Consider the following 12479-nt stretch of genomic DNA (forward strand, 5'->3'; position numbering starts at 1 on the left):
GCAATATGATGGCTGCTGGCACAGGGGGCAATATGAATGGTAAGGTGGGAAATGGTAATGCAGGACCGTGTGAGAGGGGCACTGATTGAAGCCCTTGCCTAGGGTGCCAAAATACCTTGGCCCGGCTCTACCGGCCAGGACACTGATCTCTGCAGGCAACCTGTATCTCATGGCTATGTATTATAAAAAGTTGTGAAGACCATGACAATCTCTAAAAAGTTTTTGGGGAGTACAGAAGAGTTTCCCCAGTGAGTGAACGGCATTAAAAAAGGCACTCAATAATACTGTATGTTTTCTGATGGACGTGATTATATAAAGGTATAATCATGTCCATCAGAAAACAAACAGTATTATCAAGTGGCTTTTTTAATGCCGTTCACTCACTGGATAAACTCTTCTGTATTCCCCAAAAACTTTTGAGAGATTGTCATGATCTAAACAGCTTTATATTACATAGCCATGAGATTTTTAGTGATGAAAGCAGTGATTAAAATCACACAGTTAAAAGACAGTTAAGAACTTTCTAGCATCTGTGAATGGAGGGCTCACTACTTTCATCACAAAACAATGGTAAGGGCATGAAGGTATTAATGCTGGCCTTCTCCACCATCGGTATATGCATCATATACCGATGGTGAACCCCATGTCCTACATCTCCTATTTGAAAAAAAAAAACCAGATGATTTTGATGGTAAGCACTACAGGACCCTGGTCATCCTCATTTTGTGTCTCTTATCGCATTGCACTTAAACTCTATGTATTTTTATGTATTTATTACAATGTTTGTTCTCCCTGTGTTAACACAACATGCTTTCAAACTAGATCACATTTTTTTAGGCAGTCATCATTCTATTTCCCCTATTGAATACTATCGTACCACTAGGTGGCTCTAGGAAGCATTTTCAGCAATGCAGAATCTTTTTTTGCTAATTTTGACCTAACATCTAGGGGCACATTTACTAAGCTCGAGAATTTCAAGTTTTTTTTTTGGCTACTTCGACCATCAAATTGGCTACTTCCATCTTCGACTACGACTTCGACTTCGAATCGAACGATTCGAACTAAAAATCATTCGACTATTCGACCGTCAAAATACTGTCTCTTTAAAAAAAACTTTGACTACCTACTTCGCCACCTAAAACCTACCGAGCACCAATGTTAGCCTATGGGGACCTTCCCCATAAGCTTTCTAAGCTTTTTTTGATCAAAGCATTTGCAGTAAATCCTTCGACTTTCTCAAATTATCCCTTGTACTTCAGCAGGTGTTCTAGATAATTAATCAAAAGATTGGAATCCACTGTTTGCAACACTTTAATCTAGATTATTAAAATTATGTTATGATCAAAGGACATTTGGTTAAAAAACACCCTTATTTCAGACTTTTATAGACAACTTTATTTCTTTAGCAGGAGTAGTTCTGGTAATCTGCTGGCTTTATTTTGCTTAACGTATGGTTTAGATTTGTTCCGATTTAGGGAATGAAGAACAGATTGCTCTGTTCTTTCTATAACTTTTTTATACCTCACCTTGCATTAGCACTGAACACTGAACCATCTAATTTTATGCATGCTGCATTTTACAGTCTAAAAATTAAGCTAAATAACCTAAACTGCTGCTGTATAAAGTAAGATTTTAAATGGCAGACTTAAAGGGATACTGTCATGGGAAAAAATTTTTTTTTCAAAATGAATCAGTTAATAGTGCTGCTCCAGCAGAATTGCACTGAAATCCATTTCTCAAAATATCAAACAGATTTTTTATATTTAATTTTGAAATCTGACATGGGGCTAGACATATTGTCAATTTCCCAGCTGCCCCAAGTCATGTGACTTGTGCTCTGATAAACTTCAATCACTCTTTACTGCTGTACTGCAAGTTGGAGTGATATCACCCCCTCCCTTTACCCACCAGCAACCTAACAACAGAACAATGGGAAGGTAACCAGATAACAGCTCCCTAACACAATATAACATCTGCCTGGCAGATCTATGAACAACACTCAATAGTAAAAACCCATGTCCCACTGAGACTTCTTCAGTTACATTGAGAAGGAAAAACAGCAGCCTGCCAGAAAGCATTTCTCTCCTAAAGTGCAGGCACAAGTCACATGACATGGGGCAGCTGGTAAATTGACAAAATGTCTAGCCCCATGTCAGATTTCAAAACAGAATATAAAAAAATCTGTTTGCTCTTTTGAGAAATGGATTTCAGTGCAGAATTCTGCTGGAGTAGCACTATTAACTGATGTGTTTTGAAAAAAACATGTTTTCCGATGACAGGATCCCTTTAAATCATTGTAAAGAAAAGACCTTGTATGCTTCCTGCTATGCATAGTTCAGACTGCCGTTCATGGCCTTGGTTATTTTGCAGCCTAGGGCTCTTTGTCCCATGGCTGTCCCTGTCCAGACATTGTTACATCAGCACTTTACACAGATGTCAAGTCATTAACCTTGTTTTTTCTTCAATTCTTACATGTAGCTGCAACACTGTTACTGCATACATTGCAGTATAATCCAGTGTATTTTTAGCTCTTGTGGTTATTACAATCATTTACTGACCTACAGTACAGCTAATTGTTAGTTTATGCATAGCAGAAACTAATGCATATTTTAGATGCCATAATAAGATGTCTGACCCACTAACATGTTAAGGTTCTATTAAAATTAATTTACCTTTCCCGGGAGGTGCATGTGTCACTTTATGGTTGTATATGTCCACATTGTAATAATAAGTGAACATAACAAAAGTATAGAAGATCATTTTCAGTCTACATTTCCTTTCCAATTATGGCAATATTCTGTAGATTTACATTTCAAGCTATGAAAGGACATTAAGCTTGTAATGCGAATACTGATTAATTACCACGTCTCCTGGAATTAGAGCACAATCCAAGTGCTTTATCTGACTAACTATGTTTTAGTAGAGCTGCTATAAGCTTAGGAAGATTTTATAATACCTTTGGGAAAAATAGTACGTTATGCCTTAAATGGTATTTCCTTAGAGTTTATTATTGAAAACTTTACAACTAAATATGAACATTGACACTAACATTACAATTACACTGTATTACAGTCATACAGAAACAAAATAAGGGTGGAAAATGTCTTCTCTGTACTCATTACAATGTAATTCTCCTTCCGCACACCTGTAGTTCACCAATCCTGCAAGCTGGTGGTGCGTTCCTTCCGTTGACCCGGCAGGGTCCCTTAGCAACCAATGTGTAAAAGAAACGGATCCGCACACACACCGATTAATGCAGTCGGGGAATATCCCCTTTTATTCAGCCACCAAACTTCAACGTTTCGGGGGGGAACACCCACCCTTCGTCAGGGTGATCCTGATGAAGTGTGGGTGTTCCCCCCGAAACGTTGATGTTTGGTGGCTGAATAAAAGGGGATATTCCCCGACTGCATTAATCGGTGTGTGTGCGGATCCGTTTCTTTTACACATTCTCTGTACTCATGGCACCAGAATATGAACCTTGGTCAGCTCACTTACTATTGCCATTACTACACTGTCTAGATATGAGATGCAGACTGGGCAGTGCCATTCTGTGGCCACTAAAGCAAATAAAGTTCTTTCTTGCATAAAAAGGGCATTAACTCAAATGATCCATCAAGTTCAACCCCTCCAAATGAAAACCCATAATCCATACACACACCCCTACATACTTTCACATAAACTATATATACCCATATCTATACTAACTATAGAGTTTAGTATCACAATAGCCTTTGATATTATGTCTGTTCCAGTTTTTTGTCCAGTTTCCCAACTTGGACAAATCGCTCTGCAAAGTTGCAGCATCCTACATGGAACCTATATGTGAACATGATTTTCTAGTAGACTTAAAGGAAAACTATACCCCCCAAACATTGTAGGTCTCTATAAAAAGATGTTGCATAAAACAGCTCATATGTAAAACCCTGCTTCATGTAAATAAACCATTTTCATAATAATATACTTTTCTAGTGGTATGTGCCATTGGGTAATCATAAATAGAAAACTGACATTTTAAAAAATAAGGGCTGCCCCCTGGGATTGTATGATTCACTGTGCACACAAACATACCAAACAAACCATACATGTTAGGTCACATGAGCCAATTAACAGACATAGTTGTGTCTTTTGCTTCAACACTTCTTCCTCTTAAGAGTTGTAGTATTTCTGGTCAGGTGATCTCTGAGGCAGCACAGAGATCATCACGCAATGGTGGCTCAAGGCAAGAGATGTAAAAGGTCAATATTTACTTAAATATATAGACCAGTTTGGTAAGATTCTTTAATATGCCACTTAATATGATATAAACTATCTGTTGCTTATGTGTTCATTTTGGGGGTATAGTTTTCCTTTAAGGTATGGAGATACAAATTATGGAAAGATCCATTATCTAAAAAAAAACCAGTTTCAGAGCATTCTGAATAACAGGTCCCATACCTTTACTAAACTAATTGCAGGCCTTAGGATCACAATAGCTTTGTCCAAGAAATCATCCAATCTTAAAAGCATTAATAGAGTCTGCCATCATCCGGCAGGGTATTCCAAAACCTCACTGCACTCGTTGTGAAGAACCACCTACACTGCTTCAAATGAAAGTTCTGTTCCTCGAATCTAGAGGAAGAGGTTTCCCCTAGTGCATCTGGCTTTTCTATGAGATGATTTCCCACTATATGTCTATAATGTCATGTAATGTACTTGTAAAGATGAATTATGTCCCGACCTTCAAGCGACCTTCATAATTTAAATCCTCTATCCCTTTAACCAGTTAAGTTGCACAACTCTACACTCTCTCCAGCCCAGTAATTTTCCATTTTACGGAAAACCAAGCTGTATCTTCAAGGTGAGATCTTACCAGGGGCCTATAAAAGGGTAAAATTATGTTCTCATTGCTCTGGTTAATCCCCTTTTTTGTACAAGACCAGGCACACTGCTGCCATGAGGCGAGTTGAGAAACTCGACTCAGGCAGCAGTGACACTTACCTAGGGGTGGCAAAAAGCTGATTGTGGTTACTTTAAAGGAGAAGGAAAGCCCCAGGGCGCAAAACCCCTCCCCCCCTCCCTCCTCCCCCCGGGCCTACCCCTCCCGCTGGGCAAATGCCCCTAACTTGTTACTCACCCCTCTGCGCAGGTCCTGTCCACGGAGTTCACAGTCGCCATCTTCTCCCACGCGCGTCTTCTTCCTGCTCTGACCGGCGTCTTCTGGCGCATGCGCAGTAGGATCAGGTACCGGTACAGCTCTATTGCGCATGCGCCGAATGTCACGAAGTTTTCCGATTTCACTTCGTGACATTCGGCGCATGCGCAATAGAGCTGTACCGGTACCTGTTCCTACTGCGCATGCGCCAGAAGACGCCGGTCAGAGCAGGAAGAAGACGCGCGTGGGAGAAGATGGCGACTGTGAACTCCGTGGACAGGACCTGCGCAGAGGGGTGAGTAACAAGTTAGGGGCATTTGCCCAGCGGGAGGGGTAGGCCCGGGGGGAGGAGGGAGGGGGGGCAATACACGGGAGGGGGGGAGGGGTTTTGCGCCCTGGGGCTTTCCTTCTCCTTTAAGTGACAGAATTCTGCTCTTTGCACTAGCAATCCGGGTCCATCTTGACCCACAACTAAACCACTGAAGGTAAGTGTGGAGGGTGACAAAGGGGTAAATGTCCCTGTGCAAGCCAGTATTTTGATTTGCTTTAGCCACTAAATGACACTGCCTAGAAGTACAATACACAGCTTGTTATCCACAAAAAGCCTCATATCCATTTCAATTAAGAATACCCCCAAAACACTACAATTTAGTGCATAACGCACATTTATGCCAGACAAAGTTTTGTGGGTCCTGCACAAATATTCCTTTTTGACCTATGTTAAAATGACCATGCTTGACTGGTCTGAATAGCCCTGGCCTCAACCCAACTAAGCACCTGTGTTATGGATAGTAACAGTGATGCGAACTAGGCCTGATTGTCCAACATCTGTGCCAACCCTTGTATGTATAAACTGAAGCACAATCCACCAGCAGTGGACCTAATATGGTGCAATCTGCAAGTCAAAAATCAGTAACTCTCAGGGTTGGATTGGGCCAGAAGGACACATGGTGGGTTGCGCCAACCCATACCCGCTCCCTGACAAAACTTTGGGTGCTGCTCCCTGACCTGCACCACTGGCCCTGTTCACATCAGCAAAAAGAAAAATCATGGTACATAAGGGGAGGGAGCTGGAAGCGGGAGGCCCTGAGGCGGCAACTCAGGTGGGCCCTGGACCCCCTGTCCACTGCTGGTAACTCTTATTGATGCAACCTGAAAGATAAACATGATCTATATATGCAAGTAAGGGAAAATTACACTTACAGATCTAGTTTCTATTGGTTCAGCACTTTCTAGTGGAACGGCCGCATGAACCTGTAAACTGGCTATACAGTGTTCCACTGTATAAAACACGCACAGCTCAGCTCACTGCTTTTTTTAACGACACCGCAGAAACAGAACAGAGAACAGTTAACTGTTATCCAAAAAAAGAACAAGTCTGCAATTGGTCGTCGTCTAAACTGGTACCTACGAGAGCGGATGATGCTCTTGCTGATAGGCTGTTGCGGGGAAACACATGGTTAAGGGGGCGTTCGCTGAGAGACGAGCCCTTATCCGACTGGCTAGAAACGGGAAACATGAAGTTAAGTAGGCGTACCCATGAAGGGGTAAAGTCGATAGCGATTGGCCGTTGCCGAGAGACTTGGAGTTAAGGGGGCGTATCTCTACAAGGGGTCTTGCGCGGATAGTTAGCGGCTCTCTCGAAGCCGCCTGGAGCTTTCATCGCACCTTGAGCCCCCTGGAGCCGTACACCGCGGGCGGGCGGGGTTTAGCCCTGCTCGGCATGTTATCTTTAGACGTCTTTCTTTTATCCTTGGGCCTTTTGCTTTCTCTCCCAATGACAGTTCGCTGTTCTTCCTCCTCCTCGGGATGCCGGCTGAAGACGGTGACTGTATCCACGCTACCTGCTCTGAGGGAGCGCGAGCTGAGTTGGAGTGGGTTCGCCTCATCACCGCCTCTAGGACCCGCGGATTCACGTCTTCCGCTGCACATCCACAGCGAGGCGCCCGGGAGCGTGTCCGTGAGGGACGACTTGCACAACACTGAGCCACCCTTCTTCACTCTCGGTGAGGGCCGGGGAGAGAAAGGGTACTAGGGCTTTGTGTATATGGTTGACCGAAAAAACAGCAGTATTTTGCGTCAGGCAGCCGGATACCTAGATAAAGTAGTTATCTGGTCTTTTATAAGGCAGGAAAGAGACAGGGCTAGACGGTCCTAAAGTTGATCGTCAACAGGCGAGACTTTCCAGTGAGGTTACCTGCCTGGAGGGAGTGGGGTGAAGATTTGGGGGAAGTTGCAACTATGACTGGTTATTGTAATAAATGGTAATATAAATGCACTACAATAACTGGCTCCTAAAGTAATATAATGCATGTAATGGATGTATCTACTAAATACTCAAGAGTCGGATAGACACTGACCCTACACATCTTATTATGTAGAGTGATGGGGGTGACAGATTTGGAGTCAGCCATATCCATGTCACAAGATTTGTAATATGACTATTTTTATAGCACTCTGATACCTTTTGAAGAGCAAGTCATGTTGAATAATTAAAATAAGGAAATGAAAAACTGCACTTGGAAGTACTGTGCAAAAAGTAAAGTTGGCCAAGGTGTAATAAAACTGAAAGGGGTTTGTGATGAGCTTTGCCACCATATTTCAATATACGGAAGGAGCAATGTTTCCTTTTGTTCTAGATATGGTTTCTGTGGAAATAAACTTAAGGGTATTTAGATGAGGAGTACTCTAGTGCTGTGTGGTTCATTTACTAATTCAACATCAGTATAAGAGTCTGACTGGTTGTAGATCAGGTGATATGAAATTGGAAGACTTTGTTTTTTGCAGCAAAAACTTTGTGGCTGGTGTAATAATGAGCGTCTAATCAGTTGTAAATATTTTTTGGAATCGACCACCTAATTGAGGAATAAGCTTGCTATTGCATGTTAAATCCACATGTTATACAGCATAATGTGTTACAGAATTTAGTCTGTTTTCTGCCTTGGGTGTAAATGTGGCCATAGGTAACAATTACGATCTTTCTTGGAAAAGATCTTTCCAATAAAGATCGTTCTTTTCAGTGCACACGTGTAGAGCTGAATGTCAGATATATAGGTAGAAACAATAGAATTCTACCTGTATCTGATGATTCAGCACTAACAATGGCCGATGTTTGGGTGCCTTCAAAGGCACCCGATCAAAATTTTCCATCCAGCCCGATCAATGAGCCGACCGATATTCAAGACTTCTGCCGATATCGGCCAGCTCTTTTCCCACCATACCCGCATCGAATATTGTACGAAAATTGTTTTGTACAATATTATTGGTGTGTCTATGGCCACCTTAAGACAGATTTTAATTGTCTAGCCATATTACTTAAGTTAAAGAATTGCAGTATGTTGTATATTTTTGAGCTGGAGAAAGTAAAAGTAATAAAGGAAACTGGTAGGGACTGTTTAAGAAATATAGCGATTTGGCAGCATTTGTGTGATGGCTCTTCTTGCCCACTAGCAAGTTACTGGTATTTGTTAGCATGTGTTGAGTGCATTACTTTATCTTCCAGTTGATCTTCTTTCCTTTTAAAATTATAATTGGCATTGCATTGCAAACTAATTCAGAAAGCATAAATGCCATCAAATGTTTAAGTGCATTAGCAATGATTGCATTTTACAATAAAATACTTGAAAAGGTTAAATCATAGTAAACCAGTGGTATACAGTATGTCACCTTATAGTTCTATTTAAGTGTGTATTTGCACATATGCAAATACATATGCAAATTTGACTTTAAACATACTCATTTTTAAATGTCTATTGCCGACCAGCCTGATTGATGAACATTTCTATCCTCTTTTGCCTTGGTGTCTCACTTTTCAGATGTTTTCATTCGGCAGCATCTGTTATCCAAAAAGCTCCACATTACAGGAAGGCCATCTCCCAGACTTCATTTTAATCAAATAATTAGAATTGTATTAAAATTGAGTTCCTTTTAGTTGTATTAAAACAATACAGTGCACTTGACCCCAGATAAGATATATCTTTGGGTAAAGTAATGATAATGGGGGATTTTAATTACCCAGATATTGACTGGAGCAAAAGTACTCCAGTCAGTTAATGGGAAAAAGTTTATACACTTGTTGCATGACAATTTTATGGCACAAGTTGTTGAGGAGCCAACCAGAAAATTTTTTATTATGGATCTAGTGATCTTTAATGACCCAAAACTTATAGCAAATGTGCAAGTCATTGATCCCCTGAGTAATAGTGACCATAATGCTATATCATTTAATGTCTGGTGCAAAAACCAAATATATACTGGGGCCACAAAAACCATGAATTTCAGAAAAGCTAATTTTAGTGCCTTGAGGGCTGGCCTTGAGAGCGTTGATTGGGGCATTACGTTTTCAGCTAAAAACTCAGAACAGAAATGGTTGTCGTTTAAAATGATATTAAACCAGTACTGTTCTGAATTTATTCCCTTAAGGAGTAAATGTAGAAGAATCACCCTATGTGGCTTCATACAGAAGTAAAGATGTTAATAGGAAATAAGAGAGAGGCATTTAAAAACAAGTCCGTTGGGGCAGAAGCTGCATTTAATGAATATAAATACTATAATAAATGTTGTAAATCAGCAATCCGGAAGGCAAAGAAAGGAAATGAAGAGTGCATTGCGGCAGAGGCTAAGACTAATCCCAAAAAGTTTTTAAATATATTAATAGTAAAAAGACGCGGGTTGAGAGTGTTGCTCCTTTAAATAATGGCACCAGTATGGTTGTAACAGATACAGAAAAGGCAAATGTGCAAAATCAGTTCTTTTCTTCAGTGTATACAATAGAGGAGTCTGATTTCCCAGGCTCACGTCATAGCTGCACTGATGGCTCAGCTCAATCTAGTCAATGGCTGACTCAGGATCCATAAAGCTTTAATAAAAATTAATGTAAACAAGGCTCCAGGGCCTGATGGCATACACCCCCGGGTTCTAAGAGAGCTTAGTTCAGTTTTAGACCAGCCCCTATTTCTGATTTTCTCAGATTCACTTTCATCTGGTATGGTACCTATGGACTGGAGAAAAGCTAATATCATTCCAATATTTAAAAAGGGATTACGATCTCAGCCTGGCAATTACAGGGCGGTAAATTTGACATCTGTGGTGGGCAAATTATTTGAAGGCTTGTTAAGGGATCACATTCAAAATTTCGTCCTAGTGAATGACATTATGAGCAGCAATCAGCATGGATTTATGAAGGATAGGTCATGTCAGACTAATAGGGTTACAGCTACAGGATAGGGTACAGAGGGTGGTTGTTCATGGTACATTTTCTACTTGGTATTGGGTCCATTTTATTTAACTTGTTTATTAATGACTTAGGGGAGGGTATTGTAAGTAATGTATCAGTATTTGCAGATGACACAAAACTATCCAGCCCAATTAATTCCATCCAGGATGTGGCATCCTTGCAACAGGATCTTGACAAACTGGCAATTCTGGGCAGCTAAGTGGCAAATGAGATTCAATGTTGATAAGTGTAAAGTCATGCACCTGGGATGTAAAAATATCCAAGCCACTTATACCTTTAATGGGACTGCACTAGGCAAATCCATTATGGAAAAGAACCTTGGAGTCCTGGTAGATGATAAACTTGGCTGTAACAAGCAGTGCCAGTCAGCAGCATTAAGGGCAAATAAGGTATTGAGCTGTATTAAAAGGGGCATTAATTCACGGCAGGAAGCGGTCATTCTTCCCCTTTATAGAGCACTGGTAAAGCCCCATCTAGAATATGATGTACAGTTTTGGTCTCCATCTCTCAAACAGGACATTATTGTATTAGAGAAGGTCCAGAGAAGGGCAACTAAGCTGGTAAAATGTATGGAAAATCTTAGCTATGAGGAAAGACTGGTTAAATTGGGGATGTTCACACTAGAGAAGAGGCGTTTAAGGGGTGATATGATAACTATGTATGTATTATATAAAGACTGGTTAAATTGGAGATCATATAATAATCTCTCTAATGCTTTATTTGCCAGTAGGTCTTTTCAGCTGACACGTGGTCACCCATTCCGATTAGAAGAAAAGATTTTCCGCCTAAATATTCGGAAGGGGTTTTTTACAGTGAGAGCTGAGAAGAGGTGGAATTCTCTCCCTGAATCAGTGGTATAGGCTGATACATTAGATAGCTTTAAGAAGGGGTTGGATAGCTTTTTAGCAAGTGAGGGAATACAGGGTTATGGAAGATAGCTCATAGTACAAGTTGATCCAGGGACTAGTCCGATTGCCAGTTTGGAGTCAGGAAGGAATTTTTTCCCCCTCTGAGGCAAACTGGAGAGGCTTGCCTTCCTTTGGATCAACTAGCAGTTGATCCATACACATCTAAATGATACAGTGTATCTACACTGTATCATTTAGATGTATATAATGTTACCATCTGCAGTATCTACAAGATGTTGCAACTAAGTGACAAAAACGTTACTATTTAAAATGCCTGAAGCATATGTCAAAAAGGTGTATACAGTGTTACCAATTAAAAAACCTAAAACCATTAAGGAAGGAAATTTGTATGTCCAATGGACAAAAGTGTCAAGTTGATATATCTCAAACAAATATTGTAAGGTATCTCTAGCATAGCATCCGCTATCCAATTTATTTCGCATATCTTTGCATCTGCCGATATCGGCCAGCTCTTTTCCCACCATACCCGCATCGAATATTGTACGAAAATTGTTTTGTACAATATTATTGGTGTGTCTATGGCCACCTTAAGACAGATTTTAATTGTCTAACCATATTACTTAAGTTAAAGAATTGCAGTATGTTGTATATTTTTGAGCTGGAGAAAGTAAAAGTAATAAAGGAAACTGGTAGGGACTGTTTAAGAAATATAGCGATTTGGCAGCATTTGTGTGATGGCTCTTCTTGCCCACTAGCAAGTTACTGGTATTTGTTAGCATGTGTTGAGTGCATTACTTTATCTTCCAGTTGATCTTCTTTCCTTTTAAAATTATAATTGGCATTGCAAACTAATTCAGAAAGCATAAATGCCATCAAATGTTTAAGTGCATTAGCACTGATTGCATTTTACAATAAAATACTTGAAAAGGTTAAATCATAGTAAACCAGTGGTATACAGTATGTCACCTTATAGTTCTATTTAAGTGTGTATTTGCACATATGCAAATACATATGCAAATTTGACTTTAAACATACTCATTTTTAAATGTCTATTGCCGACCAGCCTGATTGATGAACATTTCTATCCTCTTTTGCCTTGGTGTCTCACTTTTCAGATGTTTTCATTCGGCAGCATCTGAAAAAGCTCCACATTACAGGAAGGCCATCTCCCAGACTTCATTTTAATCAAATAATTAGAATTGTATTAAAATTGAGTTCCTTTTAGTTGTATTAAAACAAT

General features: G+C 40.2%; 1 protein-coding gene across 2 annotated transcripts in view; it reads left to right on the forward strand.

Moving 5' to 3' along the window:
• The first annotated feature begins 6587 nt into the window (after positions 1-6587).
• The window catches only part of LOC108698296 (astrotactin-2-like), a 1031088-nt gene continuing 1025196 nt past the window's right edge, over positions 6588-12479 (forward strand). For both annotated transcript variants that reach the window (XM_018229686.2, XM_041572527.1), the window contains exon 1: positions 6588-7140. In XM_018229686.2, coding sequence (XP_018085175.2) covers positions 6858-7140 — 283 coding nt within the window. In that variant the 5' untranslated portion in view covers positions 6588-6857. The remainder of the gene's footprint in view (positions 7141-12479) is intronic.

The sequence above is a fragment of the Xenopus laevis genome, chromosome 8L, assembly GCF_017654675.1.
Source record: "Xenopus laevis strain J_2021 chromosome 8L, Xenopus_laevis_v10.1, whole genome shotgun sequence".
Lineage (NCBI taxonomy): Eukaryota > Metazoa > Chordata > Amphibia > Anura > Pipidae > Xenopus > Xenopus laevis.